The 22,023-nt window shown below is 49.4% G+C and overlaps 4 protein-coding genes across 4 annotated transcripts; 2 read left to right on the plus strand and 2 right to left on the minus strand.

Moving 5' to 3' along the window:
* Window positions 1-4,298: 4,298 nt before the first annotated feature.
* MIND_00369800 (uncharacterized protein) lies at window positions 4,299-5,679 on the plus strand (the record flags this gene model as incomplete). The annotated part of the gene is made up of 4 exons (XM_037360535.1): window positions 4,299-4,391; window positions 4,448-5,027; window positions 5,088-5,581; window positions 5,629-5,679. Exons 1-4 carry the CDS (start codon window positions 4,353-4,355, stop codon window positions 5,677-5,679), a joined length of 1,164 nt encoding a protein of 387 aa, XP_037223420.1. The 5' UTR covers window positions 4,299-4,352.
* A 56-nt stretch (window positions 5,680-5,735) lies between these two features.
* On the minus strand, window positions 5,736-7,604 carry MIND_00369900 (tRNA (guanine-N(7)-)-methyltransferase non-catalytic subunit TRM82; the record flags this gene model as incomplete). The annotated part of the gene is made up of 8 exons (XM_037360536.1): window positions 7,498-7,604; window positions 7,287-7,448; window positions 7,154-7,240; window positions 6,867-7,103; window positions 6,396-6,809; window positions 6,138-6,348; window positions 6,022-6,088; window positions 5,736-5,971 (listed from the first exon to the last, which is right to left on the minus strand). Exons 1-8 carry the CDS (start codon window positions 7,584-7,586, stop codon window positions 5,736-5,738), a joined length of 1,503 nt encoding a protein of 500 aa, XP_037223421.1. The 5' UTR covers window positions 7,587-7,604.
* Window positions 7,605-8,143: 539 nt separating this feature from the next.
* MIND_00370000 (Histidine kinase domain-containing protein) lies at window positions 8,144-11,668 on the minus strand (the record flags this gene model as incomplete). The annotated part of the gene is made up of 16 exons (XM_037360537.1): window positions 8,144-8,246; window positions 8,296-8,568; window positions 8,617-9,131; window positions 9,178-9,711; window positions 9,762-9,796; window positions 9,848-9,875; window positions 9,924-10,027; window positions 10,081-10,234; window positions 10,281-10,328; window positions 10,376-10,524; window positions 10,567-10,774; window positions 10,822-10,892; window positions 10,936-10,949; window positions 10,999-11,125; window positions 11,172-11,510; window positions 11,563-11,668. 16 exons carry the CDS (start codon window positions 11,666-11,668, stop codon window positions 8,144-8,146), a joined length of 2,808 nt encoding a protein of 935 aa, XP_037223422.1.
* Window positions 11,669-12,830: 1,162 nt separating this feature from the next.
* On the plus strand, window positions 12,831-21,872 carry MIND_00370100 (VWFA domain-containing protein; the record flags this gene model as incomplete). Its single annotated transcript, XM_037360538.1, has 44 exons — window positions 12,831-12,912; window positions 12,951-12,995; window positions 13,040-13,242; window positions 13,294-13,379; window positions 13,434-13,527; window positions 13,579-13,688; window positions 13,735-13,923; window positions 13,971-14,169; window positions 14,220-14,410; window positions 14,456-14,710; window positions 14,758-14,816; window positions 14,866-15,529; window positions 15,578-15,624; window positions 15,668-15,857; window positions 15,904-16,120; window positions 16,170-16,366; window positions 16,416-16,695; window positions 16,743-17,312; window positions 17,360-17,384; window positions 17,434-17,514; window positions 17,570-17,632; window positions 17,677-17,750; window positions 17,807-17,950; window positions 17,991-18,028; window positions 18,074-18,092; window positions 18,140-18,346; window positions 18,392-18,416; window positions 18,463-18,563; window positions 18,608-19,104; window positions 19,154-19,177; window positions 19,221-19,299; window positions 19,349-19,408; window positions 19,457-19,527; window positions 19,576-19,704; window positions 19,756-19,870; window positions 19,928-19,937; window positions 19,988-20,134; window positions 20,185-20,635; window positions 20,681-20,920; window positions 20,968-20,985; window positions 21,035-21,394; window positions 21,443-21,532; window positions 21,584-21,746; window positions 21,795-21,872. The coding sequence occupies 44 exons, from the start codon at window positions 12,831-12,833 to the stop codon at window positions 21,870-21,872; spliced, it is 6,987 nt and encodes a 2,328-aa protein (XP_037223423.1).
* Between the last annotated feature and the right edge of the window lie 151 nt (window positions 21,873-22,023).

The following is a 22,023-nucleotide window of genomic DNA, read 5'->3' on the forward strand; positions in this document are numbered from 1 at the left end:
CATATCCTCTCCGGTCACTTTGGCCAAAATCGTACTCTCGCTCTTGTCCGACGCGAATACACTTGGCCAGAACTCAGAACCTTCGTCAAGGACTACTGTGCATCTTGTATCACATGCAAGCGCAACAAGAAGCCAAGGCATCGACCTTATGGTCTGCTAAAGCCTCTCCCCGTTCCTCTCCGTCCCTGGGATTCTATCTCTATGGACTTCATTGAGCAGCTCCCCACATCCGGTGAATTCGATACCATTCTAGTCATCGTTGATCGTGCCTCCAAACAGGTCATTTTGATTCCGTGCGACACTCACATTTCGTCTCCGGAGCTCGCTCGACTTTTCCTCATTCACGTCTTCTCGAAACACGGAGTCCCATCCCACGTCACTTCTGACCGCGGAAAGGAATTCGTGTCCTCTTTCTTCCGTTCCCTTGGAGAACTACTCAACATGGAACTCCATTACACTTCGGGTTATCATCCTTCTGCTGATGGGCAAACGGAGCGCATGAACCAAACTGTTGAGCAATATATTCGCATCTATTGTTCTTACCAACAGGATGATTGGCACGAGTTACTGCCGATCGCAGAGTTCGCACTCAATAATGCTCCTAACGCTTCTACTGGCATATCACCCTTCTTCGCGAACAAAGGCTACGATCCCTCTATTACGATTCATCCAGAGCGTGATGTGGCTAATGTTTATGCTAAGGACTACGTCGTCGATCTCCAAGAGCTGCACGAGTTCCTCAAGGAACAGATCAAGTACGCTCAGGAGCAATACAAAGAGACTGCGGACCGGAAACGCATTCCGGATCCGTCTCCGTCTATTGGTGATGAAGTCTTTATCTCGACCAAGTACATCAAGACCAAGCGTCCGACTCGAAGTTCTCGGAAACGCATTTTGGTCCCTTCGAGATCATCGGAAAGCCCAGTGCTGCGTCCTATCAAGTCCGTCTCCCGAAATCCCTTTCTCAAGTTCATCCCGTCTTTCACGTTTCCCAAATCGAAATCCACACACCCAACAAATTCCCTGGTCGTGAAGAGCCACCACCTGCGGCAATTGAAGTCGATGGAGAAGAACACTTCGAAATCAAACAGATTGTTGACTCCAAGATTGATCGCCGTTTCAAGGGTCCGGCTCGACTCCGCTACCTGGTCGAATGGCTTGGTTACGAAAACACTGATGAACAATTCACTTGGGTTGGTGCACCTGACTTGGAAGCTGAAGAGTATATCGAATCCTTCCATCGTCAATACCCCAACAAACCCAAACTGGATTAACGTCACACCGGATTGCGAGATAAGGAAAATTATATTCTATTTTACATTAACGACTCTAATCTTCGTCGTTTTCTCGATTCCGTCTCCGAGGCGTCTCCGTCTCCGCTACTCGGCTCTTCCTTTCCCTTTGTCAACCCTCGCCGGGGGCTCCTCGTCGACATCCATTGCATCCTCTTCTTCAACCTCCTCCTGTTCCTCCTCGTATGGCTCACCTCTCTCGTCCTCCGACTCCGACTCATCACCGCGTCTCGGCACAACTGACCTTCCCGCTGAATGAACACGTCCCAGTGTTGCAGGGTCTTGTCGATCCCCTGGATGCGTTCGTCCAGCTGTTCGGGTGTGGTGGTCGCGAATTGATTGCGCCAACATTGAATCGCAGCTCGCGACCAAGGTTTTGTAAACCCATGATCACGCGGTTGAGTTGCCGGTGATCAGTTCGCTGACGCATCAGCAGATTGCCGATTGTGGCGGCAACCCCCGCGTTGCTGAGCATCAGGCCTGGACGACTCCGCTGGTGTTTCCGCTGGCGTCTCCGCTGGACGTCTCCGCAGGAGCCTTCTTCGCAACCACTCTGGGCACCACGATCCGTGGCCCCGCAATCTTCTTCTTGCCCTTCTCTTTGACCATCCCCGCTTCCTTCTCGTCTTTGCGGAATCGCAGGGGCGGGTTTCCGTCCTCGCAGCGGATCTTGAGCTTGCGGCAATTCTCGCAAGACAGCCTCCCGTGCCAAGTCGTATTGGGTTTGGGCTCGACCCCCACGCAGTCTTTCCCCGACCTGATGCATTTGCGACATTTCTCTGCCAAATCGGGTTAGGTGTTTAACTCAAATCAAAATCTTTGCACTTACTTTCGCCTTCTTCATCGCCTCCCGCATCGGACTTGGCAGCCTGGGCCTTATCGGCGCTCTCGGCGTTTTGGTCTTCCCGCCTTCTTGGGTTCTTCGGCTACATCAGCCGGCTCGGGCTCCGCGGATGACTCAACGTCGTTGACGACCCGGCGGCCAACCCGGGCATTTGCCTCGGCCGTCTCGGCAAGGGTCAGCGGTGCGAGTCCGCGTTCCCGGCGAGCCCTGACCGCGCTCTGGCCAACTCGGCCTTTCGCCTCTGCTCATCGGCCTTGCGCTCGGCCTTTTCTGCTTCTTTCCGCTTGGCCTCGGCCTCCTCCTCTTGTTCCTTGAGCACCCTGGCTCGCTGCTGCTCGGCGCGGCTCCGATGATACTCGGCCGCTCGTTCGATGAGCTCCGCTTCATCGTCCGGAACCACTGCCAATGGGGCTATGACGGAACCGTGTTCGGACTCCTCTTCGTTGATTGGCTCGTTGTCAACCGGGTCGTCGGGATCGTACGACTCCGACCGACCACCCGGTGACGGTGCCCTTGGAGCCATCTCCGCGAGCTCAGCACGCAGCCTCTCCGCTCTCCGCTCCAACTCCTCCAACTCCCTCCGCATGTCTACGCGTCGGTTGCTACCCGACGGTAACGCGTCAGCCAAGGGGTCTCTGTCTGTCCCCCAACCCACCAGCCACCGACCCTCTCCGTCTCCGACAACTCCTCGACCTGCTCCACCACGTTGGTGTACAGGTTCTTGGTCTTCTTCGTGTTTTTGGCGTTTTGGCGTTTAGGTGGCATGGTGGGAAGAGGAGAAGTTAGAGAGATTGATGTCAATCGGTGACGTGCTTCTTGTCACCCCTTTCCTTTTTCGTCCTCCTTGCTATTATCACGTTCTCACCGGCTTCCTCGGTGATCTCGGCCTCTCCGGCTTTCGACTCAAAATTTTCACAAGTCCAACTCTGACTCCGACACATTTCGATTCCGACTCCTACCTCTACGACCATTGCTCCTGTTTCTTGTGGGCAAGAAACGCAAGAGGGGGATACTGTTATATCCGTGCCGACTCCGGCATCCGTCTCCGATATCCGTCTCCGGTATTTGGTTTTTACGCAATAAAGATTTACTGAGCGTTTCCAATTACCCCGACTTATGATCTATGCAATCATCTATGCCTTGTTCCTCGTATGCAACTCCTCTTCTACTTTACTTGACTTTGTTCTAATCTTGTTACTTACTTTGTTATACCTTATTCCGTTTCCGTTACTTCTCGTACTATAAATACTTTGATGTATTATCACGTACTTCAGTTTGTAAATTAACGTTGCTGGTCTCTATCTCCCAGCGTCGTCTCGACTCCGCTCTTCCCTTCTTGTCTTGTCTTGGTCAACTGGAAGCCCCGGTCACCCAAACATCCTTCTGTGGTGTTTCCGCCCCCAAGTGCTCTACGACTTTGATTCCGTTTCCGACTTCGACTCCGTCTCCGTCTCTGTCTCTGTCTCCGTCCCTCTGGTCGACACGGCACTTAACACAAACCCGGCACACACCACCACCGAGCGGCCAGACGGAACCGGCGTCCCGGCCACCGCGTCTTAGTAGTTAGTGTACTTGTTGCGGTATATAAATGCAGAAAAAAAAAAAAAAAAAAAAAAAAAAAAAATGAAAATCACGGTTACGAAGCGGATCATCGATCAAGACCGACATCAGAGGCTGTGCGTAGTTTCGCCGAGCTTTCTACGGAGGTTTGGGCTCTTTGGCCTTCGGGGTTAGTTTGTTGCTGCTTGCAATCAGCTTGATCAAACTATCATCATGATTGGCAAGTATAGACGGGCCAGGGACCTTGCAAAGCAAGGTGATGAGTGACGAAAGTAAAGTGTGGGTAGCTTGGTGAGTCGGATCAGCCGATCCTGCCGTGTGGATGACGTGTGCGGCAAAGGACACGGCAATCACCAATGCATCAATCTTGACAAGCGAGACTAATCTTACTTACTTACCTTCATTCAAGATTCTTGTTCTGAACGATTAATGTTCCTCTCAAAGGGAGGGCCAATGCCGTCTCCAGCTATAGATCAACAACCACTATTCAATGGCGGCAAAGCATCGACATTCCGTCTGATCATGCGGATCTTTTGGACAGTCATTCCGTCGACAGAAGGCTGGGAAATCGAACGGAAGCATGGGAAAAACAACTCAATCAGCACAAGCTATATATAATAGACTGTCGACCAAGGTATGGGTTCACGATTCAGACGATGACTTCTGTGTTCGGCCTAATCTCGAGAGTTCGGACGGTACGTTTTTGTTTGCTCCAACAACGGCCGAGCAATCTGACCACTGGCATGAACAGATATTCAACCCACCCGAAGCAAAGCCAGACGCAAACACCAAGCCGCTTAAGTTTGGCATCCTTGGTGCAGCCAACATCGCACCTGATGCTCTAATCAAACCCGTGAAAAGCCACCCAGAGGCTGTCGTATTCGGTGTTGCTGCCCGGAATAAAGAGAAGGCCGCTGCATATGCCAAGACACATGGGATCAAGAAAGTCTACAATAGCTACGAGGAATTACTGGCCGACCCAGAAATTGATTGCATCTACAACCCTTTGCCCAATGGCCTTCATTACGAGTGGACAATGAAAGCGCTTGCGGCCGGTAAACACGTCCTCTTGGAGAAACCTGCTGCAAATACCGCAGAGGAGACTCGTGCTATGTTCGATCTCGCCGAGCAGAAAAACCTTGTTCTCCTCGAGGCTTTCCACTATCGTTTCCATCCTGTTGCACACCGTGTGCGCGAAATTATCGAAAGTGGCGAGCTTGGTCCCGTCAAAGGCACCGACACTCATTTGACGCTTTCTGGGGGGTACTTTTCGGCCGACGACATCCGCTTCAATTACTCTCTTGGTGGAGGCGCCCTCATGGATATGGGCTGTACGTTCTTTCCAACCCCATTGACATACCCATGTAATAATCATTACTATGGCTTTCCAGGCTACACCATCAACTCAATGCGATTTTTCGGTGGGGAGGAACCCAGCTCTGTTTCCTCCGTCTCCCACCAGCTGGTCACAAAGGCATCTGGCAAGAATTCCGAGCTTGTCGATCGCCGTACCGAAGCGACTTTCACGTTTGCCGGCGGAATGCGCTCTTCCATCGTCTGCGACCTCGCAACGCCTGCGAGATTCGGTCTGATTCCCAAGCTGCCTGATTTCTCCGCCAAAATTAGATGCGAGCAGGGCGAAATCAGGATCATGAACTACCTCATGCCTAGTGTGTACCATTCTATCACGGTTGTGCCAATCAAGGGCAAACAACGCGTCGAGAAGGTGTATACCTTCCCAAACCTTGGTCAGCCTTGGTGGTCGACCTATCGCTATCAACTCGAGGCTTTCGTTAACAAAGTTCGCGGTCGGCCTGTGCATACTTGGGTGACAAAAGAGGACTCGATTGCAAACATGGAAGTAATCGAGAGCGTATATGCCAAGGTTCGTCTTTTGTTCTTGAATGACCTCAGTTCTCAACGGTGTGTTAGGGTGGACTGGGAAGTCGGCCCAAATCGGAATGGATGCCTCCAAATCTCTAATCCCTCTTCATGTCGGGGTTATTAATAATTATTGCTAAATCGATAGCATGTTGCTCTTAGGTCGATGATACATTCGTCATTTCTACATCCGCCCTTCCCTCTTCATCGTCATTGCCCTGTTGCTTTGCAACTGCTTTTTTCGTCTTCAGCCGCCCCAATTCTTTTTTACTCAACTCGACTGTGTGACCCTCGATAGCTTCACGGTCCATCGGATCGTGTTCGCTATCGCGGCCTTTAGGTAGGGCAGTCAGCGACCCGTATAGATCGAGAGCAGTAAGCTCTGATTGAGTTGCTAAAGCGGAACTCAACACGGAGCAAACAGGAAGAACACGAAAATCGAACCTGGAAGGAGGGTTGTCGAGTTGAGCGCTGTAAGTAAGGGAGGCGGTTGAGCAGTGATTTCGAAAAGCTGAGAAAGATATCAGATAATGCTCAGGATAATTACTGTCGTAGTGAACCTTGGCCCCTGCATCAATCTTCGCTAAACGAACCATGTTGCCGGGTCTGTCGGACTCGTGGCCTGTTGGCGACCAACCACCATCCACGCAGATCCAAATGACTCCGTCGTCTTGAACGTTGAAGTCCAATACTGGTTTTTCAAGCTCCAATGCGCATATGTGAGGAGCTGAGTTGGATTCCGGGAAGGTAAAGGAAAACAAGGCGGTTGCGCTGGATTACGGTTAATCTTGATTTTATAGGTGTTGGAGGAAGCCCACCCATAAGCGCTAAAGAGGACGTCTCTACCTCGAGACTTGATGCATGAGATCGCAAGGATTTTTTGGTCTTCATCTGGTTGCGTCTCGACTGAGAGCCCTTCCACCTCTTCAGCAGCGATAACGGACAATGGTTCTGGCTGCTCATTGGCATCGGCTCCTCCTTTGCTCTTGCCCTTGCCTTTTCTCCTCTTCTTTCCTTTCTTTCCATCGTCCCTTCCATCCCATTGATCTCCAAACCGTCGAGGTGTCTTGCGTGCGGGTTTTACTCTGATGTACGGCTCCACAGCGTCTGAAATCGGGATGTCGCGTTCAAACCGACCACCTAACCAGTCCCAAACTTTGAGCACCGGGTCTCCACCCCCAGAAATCAGGACGTCCGGGGCAAAGCACGGAATATGGATGGCAGAGACAAATCTGCACCGACGCATCAGTGAGAGCTCTGTTTTTGTTTTGAGAAGGGAAAAAACGAACTGCGTGTGTCCCAGACAGTAACTTTCGATAGTATAGCCTTGAGGGTACCAACTGACACGTACGTGCTCGTCCCGGTCAGCGGTAATGATGTATTTCTCGTCGTCGCTTAATACGAAGGCGTTGAGAAGGGATACGTGACCGAGAATCAGTCGGCCGCCAGAGGGGTTTTCATGCGAGGAATAGAGAGCACTCTTGTCTTCGATTGGAGCAGTTGGAGGGACATACTCCAGCGGGTAACTGGACGATAAGATGTATTTCTTGTGACGAGTTTTGCTTAGGGAACACACCTGAAGATGTCTCCAAATTTGTCTGCAGCCAAGATGGCGTCCCCGTTTTTTGTGAACCCCAACGCTGTGGGTCGTTTCGGAAGCTCCCTGCAGGGAGGATCAATTCGATCTCCGGCTCCTGGAAAGCACGGACCGTTGGTTGAACAGCTCTAGACCGTCCAGACGCCATACCTTCAGTTGCTTATCGTCTCCGACCGTCACGAGATGCCGACCGTCTGAATCAATGGCGGCGGCGCGTATAGGACCTGCATTTGAGCCATCCCTTCCGACTGTCGTGGAAATAAGACTTCCTGTTCTGGATAGAGATGAGGGAGACGCGCCTCGTTCGAAAAAGTTGTTCCGACCTTACGTCGAGAGTTTGGATGTGTTCACCAGCAATGACGACGGCGATAGAAGATGTAAGAAAGAGGTGAGTATACGGGAAATGAGCCATGCTCGTCGCTGAGAAACTTCAATCAAACGACATGATGTGTGACCGATGTTGTGACCGCCTTCGAGCATTCAAGGAAAAGTACGAGGAAATCGAGAGGACTGGTGCCATCCAACTCTTCATACAGCAACTCCATCGTAAATACACCACATGAACCTACTTCTGAATCAGCTATACCACGGTGTTTGTGGTACTTGAGAACTAATCTTGAACGCCCGCAACCAAGTTATCTCTTGTCGACACGGCTAAACCTTGCCAAAGAGCACTACTTATCTCTACAAGTCGGACACGTCGCGTCACGACCACGTGCCTCGCGATTAATCAGCCTGGACGTCATCTGCATATGCGAAGGGGGTTACAAATGTTGTAGGTGCTAATCCGTGTGTGCTACATCGAAAAGAAATGGCTGAAATATACATACAAATTGCAGAAGACCATCCTTCCCCATCAGCCCTAGATAAGATGAATGATATATGCTTGATGCGTGCTTAGATTAGTTGATAGCGATAAGATGCGAAGAGTTTTTTTGGGGGGGTAAAGAGCGTCGAGTGAGGGGGGTATCATGAGGACGGCGAGCTGAAATGCAATGATGATATGGTGGCTGCAGCATTTTGTCGATCTAACCGCCTCTGTTGAGCTGTCTGAATAAGTCTCTTGAAATCGCTGCGACCTTGTTCAGGAAAACCACGTCGCTTCAGAGGAAAGCACATACTGAATCATGACGGGTTTGACAACCACATCGTCAGCGCCCGCTTCTCGATAACTGTCTTGGTCTTCCGTCAAAGCATTCCCTGTGCAGCCAACAATATAATCGTCGCGGTCTTTCATGCGGATCTCCTTGACAGCCTCCTCTCCCGTCATCTCGGGCATGAAATTGTCAAGGCAAATGAGATCATAGGTGTGTGGTGGCGAACCCAGGACCAAATCGACACATTCTTGCCCGTCTTTCGCCGTATGGACAATGCAGCCCAGTTTTGTCAGTAATCTGCAGGAAATATAAGCCTTGCAGCAAGGTAAAAGTGAGCTGAAATACTTGGAAGATAAGACGCGGGTGATAGCATCATCATCCACAACAAGTGCAACGATCTGCGGCTCGCTAGATGATGGAATTATCGGCGTAAGTGGCGCTGCAGGAGGCAGAGACGGCGTTAACGTTGGGGTTAGGGTTTCCCGTTCGGATTGTGGTGTATCGGTGGGGTTGCTCTCATATCTTGGCGGCATTGATGGATGGGGAGTCACCGGTGTGTTTGGCGCGTCAGAATTATCGAGCTGCACGGAATCCATTTGACCCAGAGAATCCGTCGATGAGAGCGTTATCACTTTCTCTTTCAGTTCGGTGTACGTCCTTGATGTGTGCAATGTGTTGGCTTCTCTAGCAGCTTGAACTTCTGCAGGGGATGCAAGTGGGTAGGTCAGTTCTATCCAGAACTTGGAGCCTTCACCCCGTCGAGATGTGACACCCAAACGTCCACCACTCAGTCGAATGATCTGCTTGACGATGGCTAGGCCTAACCCAGTTCCTGAGCCTGTCGATTGCCCAACGGTTGTCTGAAAACCGGTTAAACGTGGGTTACTGACAAGGAAGAACACGGACCTGTACGAACGGCTGGAACAAACGATCCTCGACGAGATCGGAGGGTTTGATGCCTGGCCCAGAGTCATGCACGACTAATCGGAAGGTCAAGCACTGCGTCAGGATTGTCCCGCTGTCACTTCTGGTTACGACCGGGACAGATTGATTAGCAGCGGCTTCGACATCTTTCTCAGTCAACAAATGTTGTCCATTCTGGGGCGGGTATTTTTCGTCAATTTCCATGTCGGGAGGCATTTCTGGCAGTTCCTCGCGTGTCGTTATGCCCAGGAATTCAGTGGAAATACGGATGCTGCCGCCACCTTCCGGGGTGTATTTGACTGCATTTGTCGCCAGATTTGTGAGGACCTGGTGCAATCTCAGCTCACTGCCCAGTACCCAGAGGCCTTCGGGCTCCAATGATCGACGGGGCTCAACGGTGAGTGCTGCTTCATCGATACGCTCGTCCAATCTGCGTTCTAGGATGAGGTCTCTTGCGTGGGTTTGAACTTCAACTTGGTCAAGAATTGCGCGGATTGAATGGTGAAGCGGGAACGGCTGCAAGGATATGAGTTGGTGTGGCGAAGGGAGGTATGGATATCAATGACTTTAGCAATGGTTTCGAAATGGCCGGAATCCATTTCTGAACGAATAGTCAGACGAGCGCTAACAGATGGTCAACGGGGGATCGTACTCTCGAAGTCAAGAACATCATTAAGAACCTGAAAACATCTGAGCCTATGCTTCGAGAGTGAGATAAATAAGCTTACTGTTTTCATCATCTTCAAACCTTGTTCAAGTGCGTAGATCTCCGTGCTCTTGTTGAACTCCTCTTTGAAAGCGCTTCCTGATTGCAGTAGTTGAAATGCGAGAACTAGGTGATCACCATGTAATTATAAGAGAACAGGACGTAGACAGATCGCATACCAGCGTTGTTCAGTGGGACTCGGACCTCGTGAAAGATGTAGTTGGCGAATCGCCGCTTCATAAAACTCGCTTTAGATTCCGCCTGTCGTGCCTTGTGCTTAGAGCGATACGCCTGCTTCAATTGTAACGCGAGTAAGAACATCTTCCTCTGGGCCTACGAAGACGATCAGGACGAGCACTCAAGTAAGCTATGCACTGACATCTTCGATGGAGTAGTGAAGAGCTTGGATGAAAATTGAAAAGACCACCTGAAATACTGATTGGGAGGCAGCACGACAGAAATGCGACGACATACGAAGCTGACCACATTCCGTGCGTAGATGCCTTGATCTGGAATAATGAGGGCGACCAGTAGAATGAAAAAAACTAGTTGAGCCACGGCGTTGTACAAGCGCTTCGATACGATAAACATCATGAGAGCAGGCAAACCGGTTGAGTAGTAACCTGCCATCGTCAGAATCAGTGAAAATGAACGAAACCACTTACTCATAGCCAAAAAATCTTTCTTGGCACAATCGCGATTGACCAGGAAAAAGTGACACACTTTCATTTGGATGAGCTCGGAGAACGCGCAGTACCATACAGCCACGCAGAACCAGGCTTGAAACAGGACGGGTTGTCGTTTAGGCAGGTCGAGCGCAATCATAAATGGAGTAGGTAGTGTGACGAATGTAAAGCCAGCCCAATAGACAATCTTGGAGAGGTTTAGGGTCAATTCATAGAAAAAACAAGACGGGGCACCTGTCCGTAAGTCGATGCTGCATTACTCTGGCTGTTCAAGGCAAGATACAATGCCCAATTAAGAACGAGGACTGGAATATATTAGTGAAGCCCGCTCATACTTGAACGCCTTACAAAGGGTCGCACAGCTACATGCAAGATGAATATTAGGACTATGGGGGTAGGGAAGACACGCACAAAGCCATGAATTTGTTAGAATGCCACGAAAGTGTCTGGAATTCCTCCTCGTGATCGAGGAATCTGGGTTCGAAAAATTCGACCACGCGTGGCCATAAGCGGTCCACAATCCAGGACTTGAGCCCTCCTACATGGTGGTTAACGGTCGGGCGTTGTGCCGCTATGTAACTGACCAGTATAATGACTCTCATAGTCAAGGCCGCTCGAGTAAAGCTTGTTGGCATGTTGAGCCGTACTGTTACTTCCACCTTGCTGAGAGCTGTCGGACTGCTGCTGAGGAACTGGTCGTTCGTCGGAGTCATCGTGGTCAACCACTACCGCGTCTAAGAAGGAGTCTCCGTCACTCGCCAGCGCCGTCGGTTTGCTCTTCCCGCTGGCCGACGAAACACCATCGCTATCATCCGAGCTCACAAGTTTGAACGTCTCGGACAATGATCCGTCGAGTGTTGTGGTGCAGACCCTCCATAATTTGACCAGAGGCTCTCCAATTGGGCTTTCCTTCAACCGTCCCACTATTCCTCGAAATTTCAGATCATGAAAAGTTTCAAAAAAGTAGCTACTGACCCCAATGTCGAGTGCTGGAACTCGGAGCACGGTCTACACGGGAGCTGAACGCGAGTTGTCGGGCCGCAGGACGGTGAACAGGCAGCAGACTCTCTTTGCCTGCCATCCGTTCGGCGGAGACTGTTTAGCAGCAAAGAGAACAGGTGAGAAACTGTCTGCCAATCGATTCCCCAACAAATGACGTCGTTCCTGACGTATTGCCTTATATGTCCTTGCCGCCGTTCCATCTCTCTCTCCGCCGAAGAAAACATGAATAGAACACTTCACGCAGGACTTGACACGTTTCTCGTCGACGCTCCGCCAGCTCATTCGGGCCCTTCACTACTCCCTCGGTTGCGCGCTTGCTTCCACTCGTCGTGATCTCAAACTGAATGCCTCAACTCGTCCACTCTACTTGCACAAATTCGACACATGGTCTTGGTCAAATCTATGCTCTCTGCCCTACATCCGCCTTTTGAACGTCATCGCCTCGACATCTATCAGCCATCTGACCAACCTTGAAACACTGGGAGCGTTCGCAGGAGCTCAGATTGCTCTTCAAGTTTTCCTGTACACATGCGCCATCTCAGTTGCAACTGGGCGTTACTTTCTCTTCGCCATTGTGATCAAGAATTTGCTCCAAGACGGTAGTCACGACATTTGCAAAGGGTTGGAGCTTGAGTCCAAGTCTGGGAGTCGCAGTTATACCGTAAACTATCTGGAATAACATCTTGTCGTTGCCAATATTATTGATCTGAATGCGATCTTGGTCTCGATTCCATCCTCCGAGCACCCTCGATAGCCTAAGTGTTAACTGGTGCCACGGGGAAACCTGATTCTTGTCAGTGTTGGTTGTGGGAATATGCCAAACCTCTTTCTTCCGTCTCGCTATGACCTTCTCAGTCCTTCTGAGGGTTCTTTCTCTCAAATCTTGCCTCGGTGACCATCAGCACATCTTTACACATGTTGCATATCCGTCAATATTCGAAATCCATTTTGCTCTCCAGAGCTGGTGTGTATCGAAGCTCCGTGGCCAGTCGAGGAGATGGTCCCAGATTTAGCTCAGAAACATGCCTTCGGAAACAATAATCAGCGGCAATGTGAGCCTACAGGGAGTCAAGACGCACCCCAAATCTAAGCGCCCACGAATTTTTACGTGTGTCAAATAGCAAAAGACGCGTGCATTACCCAAAACTGCGTCTCTTTGTGCAATTATCGATAAGCCTTCAGCCTCGTGGACTGTGGGTGTCGATACCTCTTACCCTCATCTCCGCAACTCACTCGACAGAATGCCGCTCAAGCCCAAGGCCAACATTCCACTCATTGTGACTGAGCAATGGTCTGACGAGGAAAGCGGCAAGTTTAACCCAAGTCATGAACTTCGCAAAGAGAACCTCATATCGGGACAGACGAAAGCGACACATACTATTCTCCTGTCGAGCCTTCCAACTCAGGTAAGTTATTTGTGCATGTTCGCCACCAACTAAAAGCTTTGCAGAGGGTTCGCCTGACTCCGATGTGACAGCTCGTCACGACAACTCAGGAAACGACCACAACAAAGGCCAAAACTCCAGCAACACATCCCCCATATCTCCCTCTTTGGCTGACAAAAAAACCGCGACCCGTACGCCGATTACTGCGCCGACCATGAATACGAATGCCTCTGGCACGCCAATCTTGGACGATATGATGGATGTCGATGTACGTTATCACGGTGGAAGGAATGCTGGCGTCAATTAATCCCATCTCAAGCCTCCGCAATTCCAGCCAGACTTGGACTTACTTCCAAAGATAAATGGAATGTTTCGTCTGTTGGACCTCATTAGCGAGTCAGCAAGGTGCGCTGTCTTTCGGTGGATGTTTTTCCCTGATTCAATTTTCAACCATCTCAGCGGTGGACTGGTCAGCAAAATCATCATTGCTCAGGAGTCGCTCAAAGAATTGATCAACGAATTGTCGCCTGGCGCTTATTCCTCGATGATCAAGGTTGGATTCCCCATCGACCTTGCAGCGTTCTGTCGTCATCAAGTTCTCTAGGTCAACTTCAAGGCCTTGGACAAAATTCTCATTAAGCCGCTCGGTATATATGGCAGTCAATCTGAAATTGTGGACTTCATGATTACGGTTGGAGCCATTGACGAAGAAATGTGCGTTCACTGTCAATATCTGAGCTGGAAGTTGACTCTTTATCAGATCACGCGCCTTACTTCGTCCTCAAAGCGACACAACACCCCATCTACGCTCTGGTCTTTACGTCCTTCATACATCCCATGCAGCCCGCCCCGACAGTGAACAACTTTTTGTCATTTACTGGCCCGAGCCCACGACCTGGGATGACGACGCCATTTCTTCTGTTCGACGCAATCGCGTTACTTTCTTGCGGTGATTATGTTAGTGATGAGTTATGATGGCGACTGATGGGTATATAGATATCTGACCAAGATATCTGACCAAGTTGTTTGTTTGGTCTCTCCTGAGCATGCCCAGTCCATTGTTTGGCACGACTCAAATGAGTCGGAAGTGATGGAGATGGACCTCGAGGATGAGTCAACCGATCGACTATTCACATTTGCGGTGGCCAAGACCAACGAACAGGAAGAGGATGTCACCATACGCCCCGGCTTTCAGGTTCGCGCTTTGTCACGATCTCTCTATCGATCAAGTCTTGAATGGCATAGATAAATATTCCGGTACTTGCAGCCAGCCCTCGCCCGAACGATTGCCCCGTCGAGGAGGCCGATCTTCAACCCATGCTTATCTCTGGTGAGACAGCTATGGCGATTCTGACGAGATCGTTCCTTCCTGGAGAGTATAAAGAGCGCCAAATCCGTGACGAATCCTACAATCCTACTCAACTGCGAAGCTTACTGTAAGCCCACTATATCGCTTGGTCAATGACTTGAAATGTTTTCAGCTCTACTGGTACTATACGATTTACTTCGAAAGTTAGCGACGAGGGGGTGCAAATTCTTGGGGAACACGGGTTACAGTCTCGCGCGGGGAACCTGTTTGGTGAATGGAAGACTCGAAATGATGACGGCGTCCGCGCCATTGACGATGGGTCTAAGCAAGAACTACAAGACGCGCTCAAAAAGTTGCGGGATGACGAACCCACGCTAGAACCCGTGATCAAAGAAGCGGTTGTTGACCAGCTAACACAGATGTTCCCGTTCGTGAATACATTGTTGGCGGGCTACCCACTCATTTGCTGCACAGAACCATCCCAAGAACAACTCTCTCTCCCGTATCTCAGGACGAACTCGAACTGCGCCGAAGTGTGTTTTGTGCATATTCTAACGCAACCATGTTCTTAATGCACAACAGCTCAGTTTACCAGTTTGATTGCGGTTCACCCAGACATCAAAGATGAGATTGGCAAATTTGGCACAAGCGGCGCAAGGACTTCGGAAAAATTCGAGCATTTGAAATCTGTGGATTTTCGCGCCATTGTGGACCAGATTCTAGGACTCGAATGTCTCTTTGCGGAACGACCGGAGTTGCCCATTCCAGAACGAGAACGAATTGTTGAACACGTCACTCAAAACGGTTTCGAAGGCTTGACTGAGTTGTACGGTCTGAAGGTGAAGGACGGCAAAGATGAGAAAAGCAGCCCGCTCTATAAATTCGTTGCTTCTCTCTTTTCGTCGCCGGAAGATCATAGAAGCACGGAACGAAAAGTTCGCGACCGTATCCAGTCACGGAAGAAAAGGCTGGCGGATGGTGTATTCTTGGCCTCGCTAGACGACATATCCAACAAGGAACCTCTATTACGCTCGCTTTGCGTCAAAGCTCTTGACATCGCACAAGAATACCTTCCGATGGTACTCCCTGCCACCGTTCGCCACTGCCTTGGTCGTGCCGCGTTCGTTCAGGAAACCGCAATCAAAAAGCAAATTCAACGCAAGACCGCTGTCCTCAAAGATGAACTGCTCAAAGATTCAAGGAAGCACTTTGCCGAGGAGTACGAGAATATTTGTCCCAATAGCGAGTATGCATTTCTGGATTCACCTCGCCCTTCCATTGACTTTATTCATAGTCCGACTTTGATTGTCGACAAAATTGAACGCATTGGCCAGAGATTCAGTAAGATTGACTTCATGTTAATGCGCTCCCTAAATCAGGATAGCTGCACCTTTGTTCAAAATAAGTGGTACATTCAGAACCCTGATGAAACCGGTCCTTCGCTGCAAATTGTACCCTCTGCAGTTGACTACGGATGACCAGCACAAGGCGCAGCTAGAATCAAACTTTGTTCCAACACCACACCAGTCCCGCGATGTGCAAACTTTCGACCTCAGCTTGGACAGCCGCATTCTGTATGTATTTCTTATTGGCATTTTATCTACTACTCAACCCAGATAGCCACGCTCAACTACTTGAGAAAGAGCGATTGCTCATGGTTCTCGTTGACACTGAGCGACTGTGCATCTATCACGAGCCGTTGTCTGCTATTCACCACGCCATTTCTCGTGGGCGCGACGGGGCAAAACGGGCCATTTATCGAGACAAAATCGGTCGGGATGTCATAGTTGCCTACGACGAGCAGAAGAAGATGTTGTCCGTCTGTTCTGCATCGAACGTTCGTTTTTCTGGTGTTGCCTCATTGATGATAATAACACCTACTTCAGTTGCTTCTCCACATATATCAATTTGACGAAACTTTTGCTGGCCTGCAAGCTTGGGCAAGTGCACTTGACCTTCGACCATGGTACCCTGCTGGCACGGCCCTTCACAAATGCTGTTTCATTGCTGGCTCTGAGGAACTGTTGCTTGTTGACAACAGTCGACAGGCACGGATATTTTCTTTGATTACTCAGCAGTTTAGGTCAGAGCATCTTGTTTAATCTACTGGTGTCGATGCTAAACGGAGATAGACCTGCCACATTACTGCTAGATCAACTCCCAGAAACTCTACAATCCTCTCCTGATGGCGCCTGCCTCATTGTCTCTGCTCGTGATAGCGACAAACTGACCTATCGAAGCTTCCACTGGGATACCTTTGGTTCTTCAGAAGGCAAATATCTCGACGGAATTGACTACTCATCTACTGCTGCAATCGTCACGTCGATGGTCAATCGTAGAAATGTTCACCTTGCTGGGATTGATGTCGAAAGTCGAGTTTGCTGTTCGGTTGTTCTTGAGATTAAGAAGAAGGTAGTGGTCCTATAATATTCCTGCCTGCAAATAATAATCCATTTCAGGTTACTGAGTTCATGTTCAAAGAGACTGGCACAAAAGCAAGCTTCAGGGCTGAGCAAAATGAAACCGCAAACAACTGCTTGATCGAAGTACATTCAGAAGTTTGGACTAGATTTCCCGTTTTCGCAGCAGTCCAACGTCAAACTGTTTCATCAGGGACTCGTCGTCCTCGGAAGCTGCTGTTTATCGCGGATCGAGACCATAACAAGTACGCTCCTCATTTTAACGACCTCATCTACGGGTTTGAGCAACGAACACGCAAACCCACTGGCGATATTCTCAAGAGCCTTGAAGTGGCTTCGCTTTCGCCGCTTGGGTTCTACAATACGCTGTCAACATTGATGGCCGACGAAATAACGATCTACAAGGGCGGCGAGTGGATTGTCGACTTGCTGTGCCTCATTCCGATCCAAATTGCGTTGACTCGTGATAATCGCTTTCTCCCGTTGAAGGATGGTGTCGTCTCTGCCGCACTGGAGCGATCTCTTCTCGGTGCCGAAGTTGGTCAAATTGTGGATAGCCTCAGTTTCGGCTGGTTTGAGAGTGTTTTCCAGTCGTACATGACCTCCAAGGTCAGTGATGTTGATACTTGTCCATTGTCGTGGCTCAAATCCCGCAGCCTGTGAAAGTAGTCTCTTCAATGGGTACGTAGACTGTTAGTTTCTGGTTTCGCTGCTCACCGTCACTCAACAGGAGAACAATCCGTTGGTAAAAGTTATACACTGAACCATTTGGCGGACACCTCCTTTGCTGGCAGTGCTATGCGGACCACTGGTTAGTTCTCCGTTGCTATCCAACTCTGTTTCACACCAACCTTATTAATCTATAGAGGGTGTTTGGATGTCAGTCACACCAACCACTGACACTCTTGTCGTTGCTCTGGATTTTGAAGGTAGATTGTCATCTCATTCAGTGCTTATCTCTAAATCTTTGCAGGTGTGCACAGTATCGAGCGATCTGCCCAGGAAGACACTCTCCTTGTGTTGTTCAACACTGCTCTCTCCAACTTGGTAGGTCCTTGTTGAATCATTGATGTATATACATACGCTTGACTGCCAGTGATTAGGTCCTTTTCCGCAACAATTTTGCCATGTCACGTAGTATCACTGGCCTCTTCCAATCCTTCCAGTCTTCATCTACGGTGTTGGATCCAGCTGCGAACCCGACCTTGTTCAAATCAACACTGACGATCATCATTAAAGCAAGTGAAGTTGAACCGTTGCCAATGGTTCATCTGATCGGAATTACAGGATGTTGTTGAGACAGATAAGAAGGAAATCGTCAAAGAGTGAGCAGTACAAATTGAGTATAGACTCACTTGACTATCTTTTAGGTTTTCCACCAAATTTCAGGTATCTCCAATACACATGCTTGTAATCTTATCTTATCTTTTTCATAGAAAATCGTCGAGGATGAGCAAGATGCCAACTTTATTTCACGCCTTCATGCCGGGCAATTAAACATACTTCCATGGCCAGTAATTGAATCCAAACAGTTTTATGCTCTTTTCCCGGTCATCAAGCGTCTTTTGGACAAGCAGGAGGTGACCCATCGGACTGCTGGCGAATTTCTCCACACGCTGAAAACTTTGATGGCTAAACTCAAGGTAGCTCTGTGTCATCAACTATATCTCGCTGATTGAATCTCCTAGGCAAATGACTGGGGTGCTCTGTCCCGTAAGTTGTGATATTCCATGTCAATCTAATCTTATTGTCATTTCAGAGAACTTGGCCGCTCATCGCGCACAAAAACTGCTAACAGGACTTAACAATGCTCTTGTCTTTGGCTTCTATGAGGTCGATCCTGAGCAGGAGGCTCTCAAGGTACTTATTTGTGATACACCTACACGCTTGCTTCACTCTCGTAGAACTTTGACACCGATGAACTGATAGACATGCCTGATACTGAGGCACAGTTCTTCTTAACTGATAAAGAGTCCTCAGCATCGCAAAGAGAAGGCATCCTCTTGGCTCTCCAACGTTCATGGGATCAACTCAATCAACGCCCTTACCGTGAAGAGACGGAATGGTTCAACCAACTCGTCGACTATCTCAACACTCTGGTCGATATGCGGATCAGTCATGTCCACAAATGGATCTCATCAAATCTCTCGAGATTCACTGAGAGCCAGGCCAACATGGAAATGCTCCGTCGCGTCTTCGAAACGTCTATGGTCGACTTGCGTGCCAATGTGGAACTTTGCGGAACGCAGTGTTCTAATTGTCAACTCAAGTGCTTACTGGGTGGGCGGCACAGCCAGTCGCTTGGTCATGATTGCCGGACAAATCATGCATGCACGCGTTCTTGCGACTTTGGAGACGATGATCATCCTGTTGGCGAGCGCTCGAAGCAGTGCGGACTTCCGTATGCCATATCACACATCGCCGCTACAAAACTAATTTAACTCTGTCAGTGCTGGCCATCCAGGTCGTCATATGTGAGGAAATTTGCCGCTATCAATCATCAGCTGATTTCATCAGATGTGCTGTTGATGTCCATCTTTGCGGAGAGCCATGTCATCTGAAGGACAAACCTGGATGCCTTGGTCGATGCATGAAGGTTGGACACTCGCTGATGCTTACTCGACATATGCTTATTTTTCTCGTAGCCGGCTGCCCACGAAGGGGATGTCCATCAATGCACAGCCCGCGTTCACAAATGTGGAGAGGTCTGTACTGCCATCTGTTTTCTGGGCACATTCTAAGGGACTATGTAGCCCTGCCGCCTAAAGGTGAAAATGGTTGGCGGAAAAACCTTTACCTGCACCAAGACCTGCAGCATTCCGAGGTAAATCGCACCTACCTTTTGGTGGTCAGCAATCATACCGGTTTCCAGCGACGAAGCTCATACGGCGCATGTTTGCGATAGCTCTGCGTGCCCCATTGCATGCGAGTTGTGCAAACGACTTTGCTCTGAGACTGATCATCTTCACGGTCTCGACAAGAATGCTGTTCATCTCTGCGGGTGTGTATATTTGCAGGCGTATATTACTTCCATTGACAATTCCACTTGTAGTCAAAGTCATCCCTGCTCTGCCCTCTGTCAATCCGGAATCTGCCAGGTAGAGACAGTTCCCCAGTCGATAGAAGCTACCTTCACGGGTCGACACGAAACTTTCCAATATACGAAGGTATGTAGATGACCCTCGACCCAGTAAAATTGACTGATGAATCGCCATTCACAACAGTATTCTCAAGGTATGCATTGCTTGTCCGACACTTGTGGACAAAAAAATAACCGAGCCAAGACTTCAAACGGCTACCCTGTGTCTTCAATATTCCTCCTGGACAGAAGGCCCACAATGGCCCACATTGTCATACTACTGATCCAGCTCCATTCCACTTTTGCGAGACTCGATGTGAGAATTGCGGCTATTTCTGTACTCTTCCTCGAGGTACATATATCACGATCGCTAATCGGCAGTATGACTGACACAAGTCGAAGGACACCCACAACAAGAACATGAAACACGACATGGATCCATGTCGCGAACGCAATGGGCGGTTGACGGACCAGATGGGACCATCGTCGAGGTCAACGGGCACAAATTTGGAGCAAATGATGAAGGTTCACCCTTGTTGTGCAACCTTTTCTGTCAAGAAATGGGCAGACATGCACATATGGACTATTGTCGAGCAGATGATGCTAACGCGTGCACTGGAAATGAAGTTCAACACATAACAACTCGTATGACCCCGAATCCCGATCGCCCCAAAGATTGGGTTTCACACTCGCTGTTCTGGCGACGGTCCGGTATGGCGGCCTATTTCAATTCATTCTTTTCCTTGACGCTGTATTTCAGGCTTCAAAGGTTGTTGTTCTTGTGTTTCCAACGATTTTCTGATGTTGGCATAGACCCATACTCCCGGCCCGATCAACTGAATTTCACTAAATGGTTCGTTCATTCTTGTTTCTTCGAGCCGGCTCTCATACGACATAGTGACGCGATGTGCCCTGGTAAAGAAAAGGTCTCCAGTCCAATCACAGCAATGATCGAAACTATGACAGATACTGACCATGCGGGTGATGCCACCACTGCGCCGAAGCCGTCTTATTGCACTCTGCCTTTATTCCATGCGCCGGCAGCACAGGGTCCGGGACTGGTGTTAGGATACTTGTCGAATGACGGGCATGTTTTCAACTGCAAGAATCCTGCTGTCATGCAGAATGCTTTCCATGTGTACGAACCCTCACTTGAGGTCTAGCAAGCGACTCACGTCTTTATAGCATCTTCGTGATAGACCGGTGTGTTTCAATATCTTCCCAGATTACGGAGTGACTCACACGAGTCAAGCTCTGGGTCCATGGGCTATACTGACCGTCGTCCTCTCGCAAATACTCCAAGCACCACCTTGATCTCTCAATCCTCAAACAATAGACTTGGCGCAGTTTATTCTGCACTTCATGCATTCTGGCTCTCGCGAAATACAGCTTTGAACGGGGGAAATCAAGGAACGGCACCAGTTCGTCGTGATGCGTATAGCGTCATTCTATTTGATCATGCAGTCTCTACCTGTATCGCAAATGACTTCACAAGCACCCCAGACAAGCTTTTGAACCTGGTTTTGCCTTATCGTACTGGTGGCGGTACTAATTTCACGGCTGCGATTGCGTCGGCTGAAGCGTTAATGGAAACACATTGGAGTACGGAAAGGTCAGGCAACGATGTCCGCACGTTCTAACACTGACTAAAGTCGCCAAGGACTCCGGTGGTGATTTTTCTCTCGGACGGTGAATGCGATATTGCGGACGAGACGATGCGCTCTCTGAGTCGGAAAGCCATTGCAAAAGGGTACTCTTTCAATACTCTCCCGATGTCTGAATCAGCTTACACATGAAATAGCAAACCACTGTCCTTCCACTCAGTCTCTTTTGGGCGGGCATCGCAAAGCGGATATCTCCAAAGAATGGCACAAGTTGCTCTGGAAGTACAAAACAGCGCACCACGAGATTTGACCCCGACTGGAGCAACTATTCCATCATCCTATTCAGAGGCTCTTGATACGGTAATTCGAATTCCTGTTTTCATGTATTCCACCGAACCTGTGCCTTAGGTTCGACTCGCCGAAACCTTCCTCGGCTTCGCTGAGTCGTTGCGCAAGCCCAGAGGCGCCCTCGTCGGTTTGAAATGAACTTTATCCCATGTATTACGTAACTCGATTGTAAGCATTGATCACTCGACACAGCCACCCTTCAAGACTTTCGGCAAAGACGACCATTTAAAGGCTTGACTGCTGCAAGTGCTTGTCGTCGCGTACCCACAAGACGAAGGCCATGCATTAT

Source organism: Mycena indigotica, assembly GCF_014461135.1.
Source record: "Mycena indigotica strain 171206Taipei chromosome Unknown Mind.scaff0003, whole genome shotgun sequence".
Taxonomy (NCBI): domain Eukaryota; kingdom Fungi; phylum Basidiomycota; class Agaricomycetes; order Agaricales; family Mycenaceae; genus Mycena; species Mycena indigotica.